Raw genomic sequence first — 24,178 nt, 5'->3', positions numbered from 1 at the left:
ATCAGCTGGGCTCAGCCATAGTATAGGGCCAGCCTCTTCTGTGATATCCTCTGATTCACAGATCAAAGTCAAGTCACCTTGATTTGCAGATGATGTGAGAGGGAAGATGGCTAGAACGCCAATTATGGAAATGTTGGGTTGAAACTGACAGACTGTGTCAAACATTTTTTACACTATTACTGTGGCTCTGTGGGAGGCAAATATGAGGTTCTTTGCCTCCAACATAGCATCCACAGAACCTCAGTCAGCACACAGATTTGTTTTGTTTGGCAAATAGTGTAGTTAGTCCAGGCTGTTTCCACTTGGTGTCTGATTGGAGTTCCTCCTGCTGTGAGGAAATCTCTTGTTATCTTGTTGAGAAAATCATTCAGATTCTAACGGGCCTATGTTTCCCTTTGTTCTTCTTTACATTTTGTTTAAAATGATGCCTATCAAGGCACGGGGGACAAATACTACATAATCTCTATCGAAATTTTGCCCAGTGATGCTCTCCAAAGTACTGGATTTGTTGGGGAAATTTCATGCAACAAGATGTGCTCTGAATTCTGGATCTTCTTGGCCAGTAAAGGCCAAAGGGGTATGGGTGCTGGGCCTCGTGCTAATGGAGACTGTCAATGGCTCCCTTAAAAAGTAGGCTCGCTGTCTTCTCTTAAGGAATCATTCAGGGCTTTGGAGTGGCACCCGGAGCTGGAGCACAGCTCCAAAGCCCACAGATTTTGTTCAAGAAATCATGTTAGTGTTGACAATCTGATTTTCATCCTGTAGCTAATCTTTTCTCAGTGGTTAAGATTATTGAAAAGGTTGTGGTGAAATAGCTCTTATGGTATCTACAGGCCTCACATTTCCTTGGTCCTTGTGAATTTGGGAACCAACTGGGTACAGCACGAAGTCTGCATTGTGGTTGCATGGGCTGATGATCTCTTCCTGGTAATGGCTGAAGATGACATCTGGGCTGATATTACATGTCAGCTGCCTCTGACACTGTTGATCATAAGGTGCAGTTGATATGCCACACTGGAAATGAGTGAAGTTGCTCTTTAGTGACTTTGTTCTGCTCACAGAAAGATCCAAGAGTGCTCGTCTTCCCCACAGATACTTGGGTGGAGTTCTACAAGATTCCATCTGCTTGCTTTTCCTATTCTGCATGTTTAGGGACTCTTAGAAGGGTTAGTGAGGCAACATGGGCTGCAATGTTCATCCAGTGAAAAGTATAGGTCATTTAACAAGCAAGTGAAAAGGATAGTGAGTGATCTGCAGCTGGAAAGAGGCTGGCTGAGGGATAATTGTACCAAGACAGTCAAAAATACAGGACATTTAACAGAACCCCAAACATCCTGGGCTTGTCTTCCTCTGTCAAATATGGACAACCCTAGATAATTTTTTTGCCAGTAGTGACACCCCAGTGGAGACATTTAAATTTTAACAGGCCTCTATTGAACTTTGTTTTTTCTTCACATTTTGTTTAAAATGATGACCTATGCAACTTGACCAGGGAGATAAAACCTGAAATGCACAATTATAAGTACTGGAAGGTTTACAACATGTTTCTATCAACCTGTGAGGCACTAATTTCAAATACTTTTGCATGTGTAGGTCCTAGAATATCAATAGTGAAGTACTAGCGCCATATCGTACTAAACAAACACACATGTATATCGGATATTTGGTGTTTGTGGTTCTGTATTTCATGGGGCCCTTATCACATACTTAGTCTTAGCTTCATTAATCTACCTTTGGTTGAATAGGCTTAATTAAAATGTCTCGAATAAACAACTTTGAAATGAAAAACTAATGAATATCCTTCAGATTCCTCAGGCTTCCAAATAAGGGCTCTGAAACAGACATAATTATTGGGGCTTAGAAATTATCATTCCTATCTAAAACACTCACCCTGACCTGTTGTTAAAATTAAGACAAGAGAGCCTACAGGTAAATAAGATCTTAGACCCCAGTCCTGTAAAACATACAGACATTTACTTGCCTATGTAAGTGTTTTGAAGGATTGGGATCTTAATGACTAAAGTTTTGACTTACTTTGTCCAGCTTTTTTTTTTTTTTTAAACAGGAAAATGTGCGGTGGTGAACTTTATAAGGGAAGGAGGAAGAACTTTATCATTATATAATCCACTGCCTTATACAAATGTAGGCAATATTAAATTGCACATGCTATATATGACCCACATGTTTTAACAAGTTGGTTCTAATGGTGTAACCCAACAGACACCAGCAGTTCTGATCCAAACTGCCACCAGTCCTTGAAGTATAACAATCCATACAATTAAATTTTAATACTGTAAATAAACATTCTTTTAAAATATGACCTTCAAAGGCTTTTGTAAGGTATCCCTTTTGTCAGGATAGTTCTGAGCTTCCTACCTTTGACTTTTAGATTTATCCCTGATTTCAATATCACAGGATTCAAAAATAAAATATCCCAAACACTAGCTGCACTACATTGATTGTAAAGTTGAACCCACAGTTAGATTTGCAGTGTTAGAGGGAAAGTGTGAACATACCGTTTTACCATGATAGGGAAATATTTTTCTTTTTAATCTCCCCCCAGAATTAGCCACTGCCTCAGGATTTCCCTGTTTCCACCATGCAATCCTAATTGCGGGGCTCTTTATTTACTTAAAGGGAACCCCACTCATACAATCACTTTGGCCGGGGCCACCTTTTGATGTCTTCATTCAAGCTGACTTTAGGGGGATCACTGATGTCATAAGGTGCGCTCCCAGAGCCCTCCGGGCAGGGCGTGAATTCACACCTGTTTTATTGCCAGCTTTCTGATTACCCCAACCTGTCCACGATCCTAAGCACTCCTCCCCCCCCCCTGAAAACATTCCTCAGTGCACCTAACGTGCCTGCATTGCTGCTGCCGGGGGAGGGGTAGAAGGGGTAGCTGCTGCCCCAACCCTTCTGCTGCCCCTGCTAAGCCTGTGCCAGGAGTTTTTTTGCAGCAGGAGGAGCAGGAAGCTGCCCGGGTAAATCACATGACACAGCCGCCGCCGCTGCTCCTGGGCTTAGTTCAGCGCTCCTCGCACTGGGAGGGGGAACCTGCTGCTGCTGCAACCAGCGCTCCACAGCCGCCGCTGCTCCTCGCTCGTCCCTGCTGGTGAATTTCCTGGCCGCTCGCTCCATGCAGCTCCTCCATTGCGGAAGTGTGGCGGGGGCAGCCTGAGGAGCGGCGTACCGGCTGGGCTGGCCCTTGGTGCGCCCGGCTCCCCGCGCTGGAGGGTGCTGCGGGGGCGGCCGGCGGGAGTAACATGCTCACTCGGGTGAAGTCTGCCGTGGCCAATTTCATGGGCGGCATCATGGCTGGCAGCTCGGGCTCGGAGCACGGCAGCGGCTCGGACTTGCCCCTGCGCTTCCCCTACGGGAGACCCGAGTTCCTGGGGCTGTCTGCGGACGAGGTCGAGTGCTCCGCCGACCACATCGCCCGGCCCATCCTCATCCTCAACAAGGAGACCAAGCGCCTGCCCTGGACCACGGGATACGCCGAGTGAGTACAGCAGCCTCCCCGGGGCCATGCGTCTGCCCCGCAGCCCGGGCAGGGGGTGTCACCTGGAGGGGGGTTATCGGAGGCGCTCCGGGGAGGTGTGGGGGGCAGCGGAGCATACACGCTAGTTGGTATCCGGGCCCATCAAGGGTAATGCACATCAGCCCCTCACTGCTCCTGCCCCCTTCTCTTCTCGTGCCATGGGGCTAGGCCCCCTGGGGGCCCGGCAGTGTCTCTTGTAACACCCTCTTCCCCCACCCCCCACACACCCACCTCAGCATGCCCATCTCGCCGGGATGGTTTCTGTCCCTGCTAAGGGTGGGTAGTGCATGTGTTGAGTTGAGTAGGTCTCTTGTTTGGAGCCTCTCACAGGGCAGGCTGCTTTCTCCCTTCCTGAAGTGAACCCCCTGTTTTGCAAAATAATGTTCTGCTTTTCTCTCTGGGCTGCCCCTTTAGGCCCCGGGGCAGGAATTCTTATAGACGTTTAATAACAGAATTTTGGCTAATCCAAAATTGGTGCATAAGCGTGTTTGAGTGAGAGGACTGTGTTAGGTGGCTATCTCTGGTTGTGTTGCTGGAGAGGATGGGGAACTAGGATTTAACACATCCCTTCCCAGGCCTGTGCAGCTCAGAGCGCAACACCAGTGTTTGTCATTGATCACTCCCATTCTAAAAAATTTCCATCCTCCTTCCTCCAACATATTGGCTCTGGGAGCTGGGCTAGGAAGGTGGAATGAAGGAGACTACAGTAGTTCTCTGGTGCTCTTGCACCCCAGCTCATCTCCTGTATCTCAGGCTCCTGCACAATCACAACTGATGTTTACAGCTGTACTACATACTTCCTTTTCCTCAGTCAAAGGATTAAAATGATAAACTGCTCTTCTAAACCTCGGTGATAATTGCTGGTGACCCGATGTATTGTGAATGCCCAGATAGGAGGGATTTGATGAAAGTGAGACTTTCTCTTTGAAAATCTTTGAAAATGAGTATCAGCATTGGGCTGGGGGAGGAGGGGGGAATAAATCAGTTGAGCAGCTTTATGTGTTATTGCTGACTTGAATGAAAATATGCACCGACACTAAACTTGATTTAGGTAGTTTGTGGAGACGCTTATTAACGAGGAATGGTGAAGCGACACGTTCTTGGGCAGCTTCCTTTAGAGCTAGCTGCATTCAAATACATTTTGTGCTAGCCTAATATCCTCTCTCTGGTGCACTGAAGATCCAAGACTTCCCATTGCAAATACTATATTGAGATCCATGTTTAAGAGGGACTTGAGGATCCCAAGCTCTAAACGAATGGAAAGGAAACATACTGTGAAGATACAGACAAGCTGAGAAATGAATAGTTTTGGCCACTCACTGCAGTGCCCATAGTTCATTGCCTTGAGTCGTATCATTGCTGTTTATTTTGGAAGGAATTGTGTATCTGGTCAGTAGCCAGTTCCAGTCTTAAGCACAATCAAGTCAAGTGACCTCTTAAGGCCGGTTCTTCAAGAGCAGGACACAAAGTGCAGAGCTTGCTTGGATGGGAGGTCCCATCCCACTGTTCAACAAGGGAACCAGTTACAGAGAGAGTTATGTGCTGGTGCATGATTTAGCTCTCGTTGAATTCAGTATTAGTTTTACCATTTGCTTCAGTGGGAGCATGATTGAGGTCTGGAGATTACAAACTGTAAGGCCAACCATGGCAATAGCAATGCATATTACAGAAGCTACAAACAATCCAGGGGTTGGGGGAGAGGTATCTTCTTTTCTGTGAGGCTCTGTCTCTTAGGATCTAATGCAATGCCGTGTCTACGCTAGAGAGCTTATAGGGCACAGCTGTACTGATGAGCTGCACTGCTATAAGGTCTCCTGTGTAGCCGTTTTATGCCGACAGGAGAGAGCTCTCCCGTTGACATAATTAAACCATCCCCAATGAGTGGCAGTAATTATGTTGGCGAGAGAAGCTGTCCTGCCAACATAGCACTGTCCACACTGGCATTTCTGTTGGTGTAACTTATGTTGCTCAGAGGGGTGTTGCTGTTTTTTCACACTCCTGAGTGACATTGGAAGCTCTTCCACTGCTGAAGAAAGAGTGGAAAATAGTCTCCTTAGCAAACTTTTCCACTGTTTGTCTCTGAAACGAATTTCTAGAACGTTCAAAATTGGGTTTCACAGAAGAATACCAAGGTATTGGTTACAGAAGCTGTGGTGAAATAAGCAAATGTCAAAATTGCACCATCTTCCCAATGCAAAGCAGGAAAAACAGTCATTACTGAGCAAAGAAAATGGTTGTGGGTTCAGGGAATTGTTGTGTTACAAAGGAAACAATGGCAACTTCAAATTTATTTTTTGCGGGGCGGGGGGGGATGTAGGCTAACAACTTTGACTTAATCATGACAGTATTTGGTGTTATATATAAAATGGCCTGTTCTTCCCTCAGCTCAACATACAATTTGGTGATAATGGGTGTTATGCCCATATATCAAAGGAAGAATAGAGATGGCAGAAATTTAAAATTGCCTGGAAAAGGGATAGGAAGGTGGAATGTATTTTTTTCAAAAAGTTGATTTGCTTTATTGTAAAGAACTAAGTCCTCCCACAATACTTTTTAACATTTGTACTGTAACGGAATGTTTTCTTTTCTATAGAGATCTCTCTTAGTAATTAATTGAAGGGATATCAGCGTGGAGTCTGCTATCCCTGTGCAGTAACTCATGACATAATATTTGAGGAAGTGACTTAGTCCTTGCTTCTCTAGTTTTCGCTCAAAAGGCAAGGCTAGAAAAGACTGTTCTCCCTTAACTCCTTTGCCATTGTGTTTTAAAGTGCATCTTCTAGATGCAGAATTCTCTGTCTGTGATCAACTCAATGTCTTTATTTCCATATTGGAATCCCTTTACTAACTTCTGTACTGCAATATCTTGTCAGCTCTTTTCATAAACAAGTTCCCTACCTAGAAATCAGCAACAATTATGAAAATCTAGGCATGAGTAAAGAAAGCAAATACACTCTTACGGTGCATAGGGATGAAATCAATTTTCCTATTACAGATAGTAGGATCCTTTTTAGGTTTCACATAATGTGTAGTAATAGACATGGCAGTTTACTTATGGCTCCAGAGGTCCTTTTCTTGTTGGCATCCATCTTAAAGACATCATACAAATTTGAGTCAGCATTTAGAATCTATTCTGATAGGATAGGGATCTTTATATAGATATATATTTTTAGTACTGGCTGAACTCAAACTACTGGGGCCACAGACAAAATAAGGACTCCAGTCACAAAGATGAAAGAAGCCTTTACTTCAATGATTTCTTCCATAAATGATCCCCAAAGAGACGGGATCTTCATGATCTCTCAGTATCTTGTGACTAAAGTGATGATGGTAACTGCTTGGGTCCCACCATATATTGCCATAATGAAATGGTATTTGCTGTCAAGTCTGGAGTTATCCCTTGGAACAACCCATCCTTCTTTCCCCTTTTCTCTTGCATCTCCCATGTTAGAATTTCAGGATGTTTTCTTTTACAGAAATGTTACGATTTGTTCACAATTTAACTTATTTGTAAGAATTTGCTACACAACAATTTATTAAACTCAGCAAAATTAAGTGACAACATTCTAGTTTGTTTCTAATTTTGATTAAGCTACCCTTTCTTAAAATCTGAGATTTGCAGTCTGGTATCATTCTCTACATTCCCCATTCAGGTGGAATTGTACAACAATGTGGATACTATGAAGAGCAAAAAAAGAAAAAATCCTCAAAAATATATCTTAGAGGCAAGGGGTAAAGTATTGTTCCTTCCTGGTATTTGAGTACAGGATCTGCAGGGACTTGCTGAGGTTTCCTTATCTGCTTATTCACTGAACAGTTGGAAAACAACCTCCCTTCTGGCTGTTACTTCAGCCAGAAGAATTGAGACCTATCAAGCTTTGACAGTAGATCCACCCCTTTCTTTAGAATGACAAAAGATAGTTATTTCTTTCAACTAGACATTTCCTTTATTCCAAAGGTAACTTATAACGTTCATGCAATTTTGTGCAAAAAAAAAAAAAAAAAAGTCTCTCAAATCGGTGGTGTTTTGGGGTTTTTTTTCGTTTGCTTGTTTTTACTTTATGATGAGAGATGTTCTGACTCACCTGATACAGGCCTATCAAACTATCTTAAAGCACTCGTAACGTTAGAATAAACATTAGGCCAATGTTTCTTTGATATAACACCACTGACTTCTGTTGATTTACATCAAGGATTAATATGTTTTTATCAACAATTCAGGATACAATTTCTTTTTTCCTAGATGTACCTCTAATCAAAAAGAGTAATTGTTTTAAATGCACTTGCTCTTCTCTACCTAACATGCCTTCTTTCTTTTTTTGAGAAGTGGTCAGCTTGAGCATGGAAAAGTTCCCATTTGACATCTAGCCATCTGACATTTTGCAAAGTACCTTCTGTTTTCCTGAGTGTTGGGCCATTCTCAAGAGGCATTAGGTATGTGATCTTGATGGCTTTACATTCTGCCATCCGTAACTTGTCTGTTGGTCTTTTGCTTATTTAGATTACCCTGTTAAGAGGAGGGAAGCTCACTGTGAAGTTATTCCTATTTTCTCTTTACAACAGTTTCCTCAATGTATACTGCTGTCCCATCACCCCCTTCTCAAGAGAATGTGTGCTGACTCTGCTTTCAGCCTTGTTTCACACTTGCTAAACAGACTAATGAACTAAGGCTACTAATATAACTTTATAATTTTAAAACTATATGATACAAATAAATAACCTGTTTGACACTCAGTGGTGTCTTAGCTGTGCACATAGCTAAACTAGATAACTACATGTTCCTATCACATTTACTCTCATCCTTCCTCCTACATTCCCTTCATTTGTTTTACACTCATTTGTTGTTGTCTTAAAGTAGATCAGAAACTCTTTAGTACAGAGGTGTTTCTTCTATTTTGTGTTTGTATGGGGCCTTGGTACTGGTTAAGGTTTTTGGGCTAACCTATAATACAGTAATAAAGGTCAGTCCACTTTCTTTTACTCCAGAATATATTTAGGGCTAGCAAACTTTTCTTGGACTTACTGGGGAATAGCCCAGCTAGTTGTTCGGAAGGAATTTCATTCAGGAAATAAGCAAGCACTTTCCCGTACTAAGAAATCATTCTTTAACAGCTTTGACAGTAAAACAATGTTCTAGTTCTAGTCCAACTGGCTTAAATGCTAACGTGCACTTCTTGTAGCTCAAAACTCAGTGCTATAATTTCTTTTGTAAATTAATAAGAGTCTAAGTGATGAGGTCCCAGCCAGCCTTGTCTGGCCTTCTTATTTCCTCATTTCTCAGTATCTCACCTTCCTACGATCTCGCTGAGAAACTCCTGTAGATGCCCCTTCAAAGTATTCAATGGTTGTCTTTGATACTGTTCTGAACTGGATTATCTATGACCATATGCAAAAAGCAAATTTTGCCTTAACTCCTTTCTAAATTGTGCTTTGATCTCTGCTGTTTGTTTGAATAGTTGGTATGGGCAAGGTGGTTGGGGTGTGTGTGTGTTTCCTTAATAGCTTTGAAACACTGACTTCTTATTATCCCAGTGGTGCTCTTCTTTTTTTGATGAAACACATGTCCAGTGTTTCTGGCCTCTTTTCATAATGTTACACTTTAGATGTCTTGCAATATTATGTTTTGTCTGCACTGCAGGCCTGCAATAGCAATTACATTTTCTCTGCGGTGTGGTGATCACTGACCCATAATGGATGTAGAGCTCTAGGTGAAGTATTGTGTAACTGTTGCCTTATACAGCATCATTATAGTGCCACGTTGTTACAGCAATAATTTTGTGGAAACAGGGAGGAAAAACAGGATATGATTTTTTTTCTTGATGTGCTGGTCCTTTTCTTAAGCTGATGACATTGCAATTAATTTTCTCTTACTGTATTACTTACTCAGATTCATTGCCTTTAAGCTGGGTGTACAAGAATGTTGCTTGAAAGACTAAAGATCAAAATATAAAGACAAAGTGCCAGCCCAAAGTTTCTAACTTCTCAGACAAGATAGTGAAGATATGTTGTATAGGAATGACTTGAATTACCCTTCATATGAAAATACTTAGGATCTTAACATTACATTAAGCCTTGTAACAACCCTCTGAGGTAGGAAAGTACTATTATTTCAACCACGCCAATGGGTAAACTGAGGTTATTACTTGTCTACGGTTGATGGAAGAGTCTGGAATAGAACCTATAAGTCCTGACTCCCAGTCACTTGTTCTAACCCCCAGACCACACTGTTAACAGGAGATAACACAGCAGTTGTGCTCATGTGAATTAAAAGTAGTTTATCATTACTGGGAGCTGCTGTTTCCAATAGTCAGTTAGGAGCATGACTCATGTTCCCACTGTAAACAGGTTTCTTATAGGCAGTGCTAATTCTGTGATTTCAGTAAGAAGTACGTATGATAAAAGAAGAACTCTGAAACAAGCCCCCTGCTCTTGTTCTCCTGGCCTCTGTCTACTCAGGGATGAACACACACACAGTTGAATTTCAGTATTTGATTTAAATTATAGAGAACGATGAATTCTTGGTTTCCTTCTTTAGTTGAGCACTAGATTTAAAGTATGGCCCGATGAATTACTTCAAAATTCAAATCCTCTGGGTATGTGGTCTTCTTATGTAATGTAATATATTAAACTTCTCTTCAAGCCCATATTCCTTCAGCCTCCTGCAAAACAGACTACAGAAATGACATATTTACAAGGGCTTTAGAAAGTCCACTCCTCCCATGAGAGCTAGCACTTAACATTTATGTAATGCCTTTAATCTGCCAAGTGCTTTGCAAATATTAATTTATTTTCAAAACAATCTGGGGAAGGGCATGTGTAGGTTAATATTTCCATTTCACAGGTGAAGAAATTGAGGCAGAGAGGTTGAGACCTGCAAAGGGTATGAGCACTGGAAGTGGGTCTCAGGAGTTCCTGGCTCTCAGGCCTCTGCTTAGACCAGTGCTTTCCATGCCTTTGGGCACTTGGCTTTTGCGGCACAATTTTTGTCATTTTCAGAACTAAAGGGAGTAAGGTAAATCATATGTCTTAACATTTTCATTGTTGTGTAGTGTGAATGCATGCAGTTCTGAAGGAAACAAGGTAGGAATGCAGCCCTGAACTGTTTTAATTGCCCATCTACAGCTGGAATGCTGGAGCTATGACTTATGAAATTCAGAATGAAGTTGTGAAGTCTAGGTTGGAGAGAGAGGGTCTAGAGCAGCAATCCAGGACTGCTGAACTATAGTAAGAACTGTATCCTAGGAGATCCTGTGGTTTCATGGAATTAAAGAAGAGCTAAAAGAACTGTCATCTGAGAAGCCAATGCAAGTCATTTCAGTTGTTTAGAATCTGTTTCCTAGTTCATTGTAATTTTCATTCTTATTTTCCACACTGGGGCTTCCTTCACTAGCTGAATTCCGTGAAGCTCTGGCATTGATAAGCAATCTCAGAGGAGGAGTACCACCCTATAACCATCTCTAAGACTGGTAGGAATGGAGCAGATCTGGTGCAAAACTGTGTTACTCTGTTGTCTTTCCTTGTTGTTTAGAAAGAACAGTCTGCCAGTTTCACTCTGAGATAACGTCAGTTTCTTATTAACTCCAGTGGACATATCTGTAGGATAAGAAACACTGTCAAATGCTTTGGGCTCAAACTTTGACTCAATGTTTCTTCAAAAGAATTATATTCTGGTGGAGGAAGTTCCCAGATCCCAATATGTTTAGTTTTTTTTATTTTTAATTCTCCATTTTACCATTGAGAAATGTATAGCAGCCTCCAATAACTGTTGCTTTGGAAGAACCAATATAAAATGATCTGTTCTTTTTGGTTCCTTCTGTGTGTCCCTGTGCTGTTAAGGTCCCTTTACAGTTAACAGTTTTCAGAGCATCCACGTTTGTGGTGACATTGCTGATGCAGCTGCATCACCAACTAATAGTAAAACTAAATGGAGCCAGTTTGTCTTCTGCTGTAAGAGGGGTGTGTGTGTGTGTGTGTGTGTGTGTGAGACTTAGTTTCTCCTGAATAAAACAAGTAAAATTCGTAGGAAAAATAAATATTATAAAACTTCAACAGTTAAATCATAAAAAATAAGTCGTCATTTGTATTTAACTTTTTTTTTTTAAATAAGACACTATCTTGTATAATCCATAACTAGTAAGAATTGTTTGCATTTCGATAGCATGTTCCATCTGTGGTTCTAATACCACTTTACAAACACTAATGAATTAAGCTTCACGGTGCCAATGGATGGAAGGTAAGTACTGTATTAACATGCCCAATAGATAGAGGGAGAAATTTAGATGGGGCTAGGGTGGCTCTAAGGTTAAGCCCTCCTTATCCTGTGCTGCTATGGGAGCTAGAAAGACCCTCAGCCTAATTTGGAGAACCCCTGGGGGCCTGTCGAAGATATGGTAGTCTGTTCCCAGCTGCCTGTGGTGAGCAGTGCTGTTTGGAATCTCTGCAGTGCTTTGGGCTGCAAATAGATCCCTGAGATTCTGCTCTTACCTGCAGCCTCATTCCGGCACACCCCCTCTGCTAGGGTTTGTTTGTGGGTCCTTAGAAGGCAGCCTCACAACAGTCATCTACAATTCTTGAACTGGGGGAATCTGACCCTGGCTGGAATTGCGGCTTTTAAGGCCCCTTTATGTCTCTGTCCCTTTTACCTGGCATAAAGGGACTGGGAAAGGGGTGAGGATCTCACCTAGGGAGATTAAGACCTGCAAAACGGGGTGCTTCAGATTAATTTTCTAAATCCATTTTTAAGCATCTAAATCAGTGGCTTGACTTTTAGAAGTGCTAAGCACCCAGAAGTTCCCAGCCCACTGATTTAAGGTCCAGTCTAAGGTCTTTATCCTCCAAAGACTTCATTGTGTGCATAACCGTATGCATGGGGGTAATCTCATTCATAGATACTATAACACAGGCTATTGAATTTCCCAGAAATAATTCCTGTTTAAACTAGAGCATATTGTCACAGTTCAGGGCAACTGCACCTGTATTCCCCATCTATGGTCTACCAAGGGCACCAGCTCTCAGGGTTCCAGCTCCCTCTCCTTGGGGGTATTTCAAGGCTGCAAAGTTCCCTGCCTACATTGTGAATTCCCTAGTAAGTCAGACAGCCTAAGGAGGCCTGCTTTGCCTTCTCCTCAGAGGCTATAAACAGCGTAATTGCCTATTGGAATAAGTTACTGAACTTTTCCTAAGCAAGCACATTTATTTCTAAGGTGAAAGCATTACAGAGAGAACCTATTTAAAGAACCTACACATATGCAATAAGATTAGCAGTGATCACTCCAACTCCAACAAGGACTCCAGCTGGTGGTCAGTTCTTCACACCCCACCAAGGGGTTTTCCTGTGGTTACAAGTTCCTAATAGCTGTTAACTCAGAACAAGCCTCCCCCTGAAATTAGGTTAAGTCCTTCCAACTCTTCCCAGAAAGGACTGGAGCTTCCCTTGCTGGATCAGAAAGTAAGTAAGTTTAAACTCAGGATATTTATCTTAAAGTTCTTTCTTTGTCTGTCTGTTCTCTAGAGAATCCAGTTTGAACCAGTATATATGTCAGCAGCCAGGATGTGGGTGGTCAGGCCTAGTGGTCAGAACAGAGTTGGGCAGAGCTGGAGTCAGGGCCAAGGGTCAGAGCTGGAATCAGGAACTGAACATGGCTGGAGAGGATTGGGCAGCGTAGGAGCAAGGCAGGATTGGGACTGGATCAAGGCTAGGAGCAGGGCAGGCAAGATTTTTAGCTCTGTGTGTGTGGGGGGGGAGGAGGTGTTGAGCAGCCAAAGACCAGTTGTTGCTGCTGGGCTTAAAAGCAGGCCTTTTGAGTTCCTCAGCCAATCAGTTGGCCCTGTTGTGGCTCGGCTGTGTTCATAGGCTGCCTGGAGACTGGGCAGCTGCAAATGTGCATTGCACACAGTACCTTCTCTCCCTCAAGGACACGGCCTAGAACTCCCCAGATCCAGCTTCTCTGGATGAGCTCGGTGCTCATACCAGCTTGGGGGCAAGTACATTTTCTGCCGGTTCCCACAATCAGTCCTTAAGGTCATAGACTTTTCAGCTCACCAAGTAGAGAAGCTTACCACAAACTCATTTCAAGTTGAAAATCTGGTGGATGAGAAATCCTTCTTGTTATTGCACCATGATGGGTATTGGCAGTGGGTTGGATTGACCCGAGACGGGGTTCTCATGATCGGAACATGGGGTGGATTTTCATTGATTCAAGCAGATGAAGCATGGAATTACAGGTCTGTCTCATCTTATGCTGGGGTTACGTTCCGCAGTCAGCACCTAAAGCGAAAATCGTGTATAGTCAAAATTACATTGAGTGTAATGGAGGGCGAAATTGCCCGCACTACAGAAACCGTATTTAAATTGTTATTTTTCTCTTTTTGTTTTTTGTTTTTTTTTTTTTTGCCCACCATGTAAAGCTGAAATCGCACATGTTAAATGCGCCTAAGGTGTGACAGACCAGTACATACAATCTCTGGCCCACAATGGTACATAAATTTAATATAGTAAGATCACCCAAAGATATTGCAGGAAATTGCTGGATTTGTCTTACGGATCTTTTAGAAAAACATCTGATCTTGATTTGAAAACTGCCAGTGATGGAGAAACCACCACAACCATTGGTACAGAGTTCCAGTAGTTAATGACCCTCATGTTATGCTCCTAAATCCTTTAGTTCTAACTCTGAGGACCAATTTTTGCAAATTTTGACCTAAATTAATTTACTAAGGTCACAGAAGAAATGTGACTGGCGATAGAACCTAGCTCTTCTGACTCTTAATCAAATCATTCCAGATGTTACACTTAAAAGTAAATTCTATAGAATTGGTGTTTTATTCTGATACATCAGTATGTCAGTGGACTGCCATGAGCAGTACAGGCCATGGTCCTGCAGTTCTTCGCAGGCGCGCAGACTGAGCCCATGTGGGTCATGACTTGAGTCACAGGAGTCCCCACTTGTACCTTCCACCAAGAGAAGTTGGTCTAATAAAAGATATTAACTCACCCGTCTTCTCGCTCTCAAATGTTTATATCGCAATTTGCATATATTGGTCATAGGCTTTGTTTTTATGGTACCTCGCTGTCTTCTCCTTGAGCACATTGGGTCTGTTGCTGATCTGCTACGTGTTTGTGCAAATCCTAATAACTCCATTGTTTCACTGAAATTACTACGGTTTTACACCAGTGTAGCTGAGATCTGAATCTGTCACCTTCTATTGTTGGTCCAAAGTCTGTAGTAAGCTTTAGCTTTTTAAACATGGTTCATGATGTTTTAACATAGTTTTTATGTATTTTTGGGAAGAGGTAGTATTCAGGGAATGCTAACTGATCTTGTCAGCTGTGCTCTAATTAAAAACATGTATCTAAGCAGTACATGGCCTTAGGCAGCAATTTATTGAGTAAAAATTTCCAAGTTCCCTAAATTATTGGTTATGGACACTTTTAAATAGCATGAAAATGTTGCCTGGTCTCAGTGCTACCATTACAAATCTGATATTTCAGGGGTATGTACCATTTGGACTGAAATTTGGTGTAAGATCTTAACCCAGAATTTTATTTAAGATAAATTTTATTTTCCTTGAGTTAAATATTTGTAAGTGGTATGTGGCAAGAGGCGGCAGTGGTTAAATAAACTACAGTTGGACCGAGTGCTATAGATAAGGTTTCAGATTAGTTTCCGTTCTAACCCCCTGTCTTCAATTTGTCATAACTTCTTGAAACCTTTGTTTTTCAGAAGTTTTCCATGTCTGGTTTCTGCCCAAAGCTAAAATTATATAAAATTAAAAAAAAAAAAAATCAAATTTTGAGCATTTAACAATGCAGCTGGATCACTGTATAAATGTTCTTTGTATGGAATACATCCTCGGATTCAGATGTTTACAGTTCTATAACTTAAAAACTAGTGATCACAAAGTTAAATCATGCCAGTGATCACTGCTTATACAATCATGAGTTAAATCATAAAGTTGTGAAAGCTGTTAGATGGATGAGTGACTTTGGAATTCTTTAAGTGGCTGCAGTAGCTGTTTCTGTAACACTGTAAAGTTCCATGGTACCAAATATAAGACTGCCGGAATCTGGTGAATGCCAGGTTCTTGCCAGCCCTTTCCCTCCAGCTCATATGTTTGGGCAAATGCTCTGAACAATGGGGTGCTGAATTTCATTCCTCCCAAGAAAGTCTTTAATTGAGATCCGTGTCCTAAAATACCTTTGCAAAACAACCTTTCCAAAATGTACGCTGAAACGCACCTTCTTTCAGATTGCGTCTCCCTCCAATTTACTCCTCATTGTCTGTTTAAGGCCTCTTTACTCTTTACCAAAAGCACAGAGCCCACAAGTACTTCTTGGTGGATTATTTCAGCATCCCCTCCTAATCCTCTAAAATCCCAGGTCTGAAGATGATAATTCTATTACTTATTAATAAACTAATGTCTCACAGAATGCAGTTGGCATGTGAAAATGTGGGAAGTTTCATATCTCTAACTTCAATACTTTAAAAAAAAAAAAAAGCAGTTCTAGGCTAATATGATTAGCTATAATCCTGTTCCTTACTTGGTCTCAGAAAAGTTTCTGATTTGTAATTCACCAGTTGTGAAATAGCCCAAGTGCTTTTATGTATGGTGAGTGAATTATTTTGCAATTCAGCTGATTCAGCTTTGAATATACACTATTAGCTACAGTGGGAAATGAGAACCCTTGCAACCTACTGTATGCTAGAGTATTGTTACTCAGCATAATTTACGTTATTCTGTTTTTCAGCTTTCTAAATGGAAATGGAAGAACAGTGTAAAACTTTGCAATAGAGGGAATTCCCAAGCACGAGAAACAATTTATGCACAGGCTATGATTGCTCCATAAATATTGGTGGGTCCAACGGTTGCTATACATTGATGGGATCCTATTTGCTATTTATTGTTGGTGCAGTGGTATGTTAATCCTATTCAGGGAAAATGTAATATTTTTATTCAGATCTGTCCCTCCTAAATTTTGCAATTTCTGGTACACAAAGTAAATAAACTGGGGAAATATTTTCCATTGATGCACATATTATTCCCAATGATGCTAATAGCCTGTATGCAACCATATGTTTGCATATCAAAGACAAATTCGCTCCTTTATGTGGAAACATGACATAATAAAGGGCTACAGGGAGTAGTAAACCAACATACCAGAGATATGGAGGGAGAATGAGAGTCAAAGGTGAGGAATGGTTTAAAAACTGCAGCAGTATTCCTGTGTGCAAGCAACATTGGTGTGCAGAGTTGATTAACAAAATATTTAGAAGTCATTATCTTATGATCTTTATGGCAAGGATTGTCTTTTGATTGTGTGTCTAGTGCCTCTCACAATCAAGGGTCTGGGTCTTTAGATGCTACCATTCTGTAGTAATAAAGAGCATTACGCAGTTTAAATCATGCTCATGATACCCCTGTGAGATAGGGAAAGAAATCATATCCCCCATTTCACAGATGGGGAAACTGAGACAGGTTATCACCTGCTCAAAGCCACACAGAAGCAGTATCAGGGCTGGGATTAGAATTTGGGAGTGTTTTGGCTCCCAGTCCTGTGCTTCAATTTACACTGCTTTCCCATGAGATTGAATTTCAGTTTGTTTGCAGAAGGCAGGGCTGAGGTGATGAACAAGAGAGAGAAAAGATGTGGAAGCTTGCAGAAAATTTCCCTTTGTGTAAAAGGACTGACTAACTTGGAAATTAATTGAATAATATTTAACTTCAAGATTAGCCAAAGACTTTAGGATTTTATCATGTGACATAATCTATATACTGGATGGATTGAAAGGATTGCATTAGTTCATTTTAAGCAATACATTGTGTTGCTGTAGAGTGATCCACAATTTTAGCTGGGGAGAATTATTATTATTATCTCTTTGCAATATGAACTAGACTTCCTTCTCTTCCCCTCCCCCTCAATTTCCTAGGGGTACGACTCCAACAGAATTGTGATATCAGGTTGTGCCTGCCTCTGGAATCTCTGGAGGCGGAGGGAGAATAGAGGTTCCAATTAAAAGATTATATAGACACAAGCTGTATTATCACTTCTGGGTAAACTCTGTGGGGCTAGGGAGGGGAATGATTAGTTGGAAGCAACTGGAATTAATTTTGCCCAATATTATTAACGGGCTGTCATAGGCCTACAACTTCAAGATCCACAACGTTGATTCCAATGCAAGAAGAGACATTGCTGGTGCAGAGATCATAACAGTAATTGAAGACTCTCATACACATAAAAGGGCTGGGTCAAGGTTGCATTTTTGGGAGGTACTTTGATTTTACTGCATTTACAAATTAACTCTAATCTAATAAGAATTAATAGTTGCTTACAGTATTAACAGGGAATTTCCAGGTGCTTGTGTTTTTTAACTAGAACATTCCTTCAAAGCCTTTTTTCGAAGTAATTGTAAAAAACTAGTTTTAGGACTGGATAAGGGCTGCAATTTAAAAAACCACTGTATAACATCTCCTCTCTGATCATATCTTAAGAGAAGCCTGTCTAATAATTAAGACTCAGGTTTTTGAATGTCCTTTAAAATGTATTTTACTGTCTGGGGAAACAACAAAAAGGGAGAGTAGAGAACTGCGTAAGAGGATTATTTCAATAATTTCAGGCCAACATATTTAGTGGTTGAAGTAACAAGGAAGTGGCAGTGCTGTCTATACTTGCATTCTGTTTCATAGTTCCATGTGATGTGGTGGCATATATACAAAGGAGCTGAGCAGCCCAATCAAATAGAGACTTGGCTCTCTCAAAGATCTGAATAGCCTGAGTTTCCCTTTACATTCACTGTATTATCACTTCTGGGTAAACTCTGTGGGGCTAGGGAGAGGAATGATAAGTTGGAAGCAACTGGAATTAATTTTGCCCAATATTATTAATGGGCTGTCATAGGCCTACAACTTCAAGATCCACAACGTTGATTCCAATGCAAGAAGAGACATTGCTGGTGCAGAGATCATAACATTAATTGTTTACATTTACATTCACATGACCTTCTCCTGCTCTCTTGCTGACCCTATAGAGTTCAATTACAACTTTAAATTAAATTACCCTTTCCCCATCATATTGATTTTTCTTGAAATGTTTCTTTATACAGGCAAGGCAATGTGAGCAGTTGGGAAGAACTGTGAAAGGTTCTGACAGACATCTCCACACTGACCAGTTTATCATTCCCAAACACTGTAGATGAAACACAAAACTTGACCAATAATTGTTACGATTTATGTACACAATACCACATACACACGCAGCTTTTCAGACAAGAAAATGTCCCTTTCCTTAAACAGGTATAGTTAAAGTCCCTGATATTGCAAACATATATACATGTTTAACTTTTAAGCATGTGAGTTGTCATTGAAGTCACTGGGGCTATTCAAATGCTTAGTATGTGTGTAAAGGTTGCAGATTGGGCTCTAGGTTGTCAATAAAATCTAATATCAAAGTTTAAACATACATATACAGTGGGTGACATTAAAACCTTAACAGTTGTTGCCTGGCAGTAGTTAAACTTACTGCAGTATTTCTAGTTTTTTCCCTTTCTGACTATATGGAATACCATAAGTACTCTGGCAGTAGTACATACACCTCTACCCTGATATAACACGGCCCGATGTAATATGAATTTGGATATAACGCGGTAAAGCAGTGCCCCAGGGGGCGGGGCTGCGCACTCCAGCGGATCAAAGCAAGTTCGATATAACGCGGTTTCACCTATAATGCGGTAAGATTTTTTTTGTCTCCCGAGGACAGCGTTACATCGAGGTAGAGGTGTAAGTACTCTGATAAATACTACAGAGTAATAAAAATCCATTTTTTACACATTGTCCTCTATATGTACTCTATAGAAGCTTTTCCTTTAAAGAAGCCATTCAATCTACTAATTTTTTTTGAGCATGTTGGCAAAATAGTGGATAAAGAAGAACTGTTAAGTTTCCTTAGTCCAAATTGTATTAAGTTGTCATGGGAGAAGAGAGAAAGTTCTGCTGTGGTTTATAAACTACTTAAAGGTACGGCTCACTAGATCTGGAGGGTGTAATTTCTAGCTTGAGTAGACCGATCTGAGCTAGCATGCTAAAAATAGAAGGGTAGCCATGACGGTGGCAGCCAGACGGGGTTATACTCAGAATGGCTATCCCATCCCGCTGGTCATGCCACTATGGCTATACTTCAGTTTTTAGAGTGCTAAATCCATGAGCACTAATGTGGGTATGTCTAGTCGAGCTGAGGCTTCCAGCTCCAGCATAGACATACCCTAAGAAAGAGAAAACAGTGAGTAGGATTGAAAGGCCTATAGTCAACATTGCCAAAGGCAAACAGTAGGGTGTCCCAGAGTTCTGTGCTCAGACTGTTAGTATTTAATATAGCAATCAATTATCTAGAAAAGGGAATAAGCAATGAGGTGGCAAGTGCTGGTCACATAATTATTTAGTGAAAACGGTTGAAGTTCAGAGGGACCTAATAGAACTAGTTGAATGGGCAACTGGATGAAACTCATGGATAAATGCAAAGTAATGTATGTTAGAAGGAAGAATTTGAACCCCTGTGGGTTCTGAAATTACTGTAACAGCTCAGGAAAAAGACCTGGGCATTGTTATGGTGAATTCTCTGAAAATATCTGCTTATTTTGACCACCACCGCACACTTAGCAAACAAAATGTTAGAATGCATAAGGCAGGGGATAGAAATAATATTGAAAATGTATTGCCTTTCAAGCATCTGGTACTGGTGACTAAAGCAGAAAGTATATTGGACTTGCAAGACCACTGAATTGATCTGCTGTGGTAATTCCTGCAGTCCCATATATGTATGTGGGGTTTTTGTTATAAATAACCACCATTTTTTAGTCAGAGACCAAAATGGCTAACAGAGGACAGGCAAACAGGGGGAGTTTGCCGGGGAACCATCTGAGAGGAGCGACGGTGAGTGCTGCATTAAGGGGTCTGTGTTGTAAGCTGGTGGGGTGAATAGCTGAGTGTTTGTCTGCTGGGACCATTTGTTTCACTGGAGCTAGTTGTAGGGACTGTTTGACTGTGTGTTTGTTTGTTTGAAAAGTGTGACTGTTTGACCCTTGGGTTGTTTGTTTGAAAAGTGTGAATTGGGAGTGCTTTGTTTCAGGTGGGCCTTGAATGGCTGATTGGAGGGAGGGCTTTGAGCCAACAGCCTTATAAAAAAGCAGCCAGTTGTGAACTAAGTGAGTGGCAAACAAAGGACAGGCAAAAGAGAGAAGAATCCCCCCATGCATCGCTTCAGGCTAGGGACTGACTGGCTAAGCAGCAGTTCTGCAGAAAAGGACCTGGGGATTAGAGTGGAGGAGAAGCCGGATATGAGTTAACACTGTGCCCTTGTTGTCAAGAAGGCTAACGGCATATTGGGCTGCATTAGTAGGAGCATTGCCAGCAGATCAAGGGAAGTGATTATTCCCCACTATTCGGCACTGGTGAGGCCATATCTGGAGTATTGTCCAGTTTTGCGCGTGCCCCCCCCCCCCCCCCCCCATTACAGAAAGGATGTGGACAAATTGGAGAGAGTCTAGCGGAAGGCAACAAAAATGATTAGAAGGCTGGGGCACATGACTTATGAGGAGAGGCTAAGGGAACTGGGCTTATTTTTGAGGGGGGATTTGATAGCAGCCTTCAACTATCTGAAAGGGGGATTCCAAAGAGGATGGAGCTTGGCTGTTCTCATTAGTGGTAGATGACAGAACATGGAGCAATGGTCTCAAGTTGCAGTGGGGGAGGTCTAGGTTGGAGATTAGGAAAAACTATTTCACTAGGAGGGTGGTGAAGCACTGGAATGGGTTACCTAGGGAGATGATGGAATCACCATCCTTAGAGGTTTTTAAGGCCCGGCTTGGCAAAGCACTGGCTGGGATGATTTAGTTAAGGGGGGGTTGGGCTAGATTTGGACTAGTTTGAGCATAGGGTTGGACTAGATGACCTCCTGAGGTCTCTTCCACCCTAATCTTCTATGATTCTATACATCTTGGAGTGCCTCCTGCTGAGTCTGCAGAAGCATAGCAATTAACATTCCCAGAGCTGTTCTGAGATGGTGGCTGATGCTGTACAAAGTGATAAAACAATTTATTTCCAGCACCGGGGGGGGGGGGGGGATTTTTAATAAAATGGTAGAGAAGGAAATATGTCCAAGCTTCTATGAGGATATGGGTGGGACATTGGGAAATTTAAAAATAGTTTATCTTCTAAAATATATTCAGTCCATACTGATTGCTATTGTTTAAAATATAATCACTTAGGCATTGCGGAAAGCAACATTTTTGGACCAAGAGAGGGTGACTTTGATTATGGGATACAGAAGTAAGAGCTGCCCTCTCTGAGCCAAGAACTCTGATAAGCTATAGTATAAAAATATAATCTGTGTTGAGATGCTTCTTGCCAGTGGGATTTTGGCATTTTTATTCCTTATCTATCAATTCTTACTGGCTTAATCCTCCACACCACATTTCTGAAAGCAATAGTAATACAGACATTTTAGAGAGAAAGCAGGAATAACATACGCAAACGTCTTCCTTTCTGTTTTTGTTCACTGTGCAACCTCTCCCTTTGCGTCCCTGACGTGTGCTTGAAAATGTTTGGTTTAATTGGTTGTATTGCTTTGAGTATTAGGATTTACATTGAAGTAGCCATCTGAAGTAATTTTTCATGGAAAATTCTATGTAGGTGAATGGGAAGTATAAGAGTAGCTACTGGAGTAATTGGATAGTGACGCTTAGTCATATGGTAGGGGTCTTAACCTTTTGTATCCCAGACTCATGACAGGCATCTGGGACCCATGAAATAAAGTTATTTGTTCCCAGCTCTCTTGTACATGTCACCCTTATTACAGGGTGTCAGAAGAAAACTAAATCTTTGCAAAAAATGGAGCGAATGAATCACTTAATCTAGAAGGAGACCTGAAAGAGAACTGGAAGCAATGAGTACAGCACTCCTAAGCTTTCCTGGAATCAAGTGGTATTGCAAAGAGATCTGAGCAGGTGAAATTCTCCATGCTGCTGCATGTGTCAGGCCCAGAAGCATGGGAGGTTTGCAGTTCAAGCCAATGGGAGCATGAAGGGCTTGCAAAATGCTAGACAGTTTTTCAAACATTTCAAGAATATTGTGATTCACACAAGAATGGCATTTAGGAAGGACCTTTTTTTTTTTTTTTTTTTTTTTTAAGAAGAAATGAACTGCCAGATTAGACAATTGAGCATTGTTATAGACCTATGAAAGGTAGATAAATCCTATGAATTTGAAACAGTTAACAGTTGGACTAATTATAGACTGGATTATTTGTAGTATAATATAATCATTTCAATAAATGGACTTAACTTTGTAAAGAACAGATGGATTTTGAAAACTGCTTCCCAAATGAAAGTTTTAAGAAGTGAAAGAACTGAAGTGCCTTTAATTAAAAATTCTTACTGAGACACCCAGATGGAAGATAAGGGTAAGCAAATGGGAGAGACCAGATTTGTTTGCAATAAATAAGGAGTCACTTGCAATATAGTAGTGTCCAACACTGTCTCATGCACGTAGTAAAATTAACCATTTTGCAGGAGAGTTTCTATTAGCACAAATTGCAAAGAAATAGAAAGGGAAATACGTTCGTGACCGTGCAGCCAGAAAACTAGGAGGAGATACTGATGCAGAAACAGAGCTTTTTGTTGGTTTCCATATATTTAATAATATCCAGTGGAACCGGTGATTGCTTCGTTGCACTGGAAATTAACAAAAAGTAAATGAATACTGGAATGGAATGCAATACAATCACAGTGAGAGGATATGTAACGCTAAAATTGAAAACTAAGCATTTTTAATAGAAGAGAGACTTAATGAGTTTGTGTGGGAAAGCTACACTGGAATGTCTTTACAAGGACAGATGCCACTCACTAAAGGTGGAACAGGAAATACCTTGTGTTGGTTGATGAGCAGTCTGCAAATGCAGATGGGCCTAAAATTTCAAATGAGTGCAAAAAGTTTCTACAGAACATTATGCAAAAAATATTTTAAGGAATTTATTGAGGCATTTAATGGACAAGGACATTTTGAGGCTATAATGCATTACACTGATATAGTTCTAGTGTGTGTCCAGAAATGTATATCTTATCATGTCCTATTAGCAGTGAGCAGTAAAGTAAAAGCGAAATTAGACCAGATGGTTAAATTAGATGCTGTTGCACAAATACAGACATCACCTGTCAGTTTTCAGAATGGAGAGAGGTAAATCGTGGTGTCCCGCAGGGGTCTGTTCTGGGAGGAGTCCTATTCAACATATTCATAAATGATCTGGAAAAAGGGGTAAAAAGTGAGGTGGTGCAAAACTACTAAAGATAGTTAAGATTCAGGCAGATGCAGAAAGCTATAAAAGGATCTCTCAAAACTGGGTGACTGGGCAACAAAATGGCAGATGTAATTTTATGTTGATAAATGCGAAGTAATGCACATTGGAAAGCATAATCCAAACTATACATATAAAATGATGGGGTCTAACTTAGCTGTTACCACTCAAGAAAGAGATCTTGGAGTCACTGTGGATAGTTCTCTGAAAACATCCACTCAATGTGCAGTAGCAGTCAAAAAAGCAAACAGAATGCTGGGAATAATTAAGAAAAGGATAGCTATTAGGACAGAAAA

General features: G+C 41.0%; 1 protein-coding gene across 1 annotated transcript in view; it reads left to right on the top strand.

The window, feature by feature from the left end:
- The first annotated feature begins 3,033 nt into the window (after positions 1–3,033).
- PPM1H (protein phosphatase, Mg2+/Mn2+ dependent 1H) overlaps positions 3,034–24,178 on the top strand; it is a 208,252-nt gene continuing 187,107 nt past the window's right edge. The window contains exon 1 of the mRNA XM_054025431.1: positions 3,034–3,502. Within this exon, the coding sequence (XP_053881406.1) occupies positions 3,267–3,502 (236 nt within the window). The 5' untranslated portion in view covers positions 3,034–3,266. The remainder of the gene's footprint in view (positions 3,503–24,178) is intronic.

The sequence above is a fragment of the Malaclemys terrapin genome, chromosome 1 (genome assembly GCF_027887155.1).
Source record: "Malaclemys terrapin pileata isolate rMalTer1 chromosome 1, rMalTer1.hap1, whole genome shotgun sequence".
Lineage (NCBI taxonomy): Eukaryota > Metazoa > Chordata > Testudines > Emydidae > Malaclemys > Malaclemys terrapin.
This window is presented reverse-complemented; position numbering and strand designations above follow the sequence as displayed.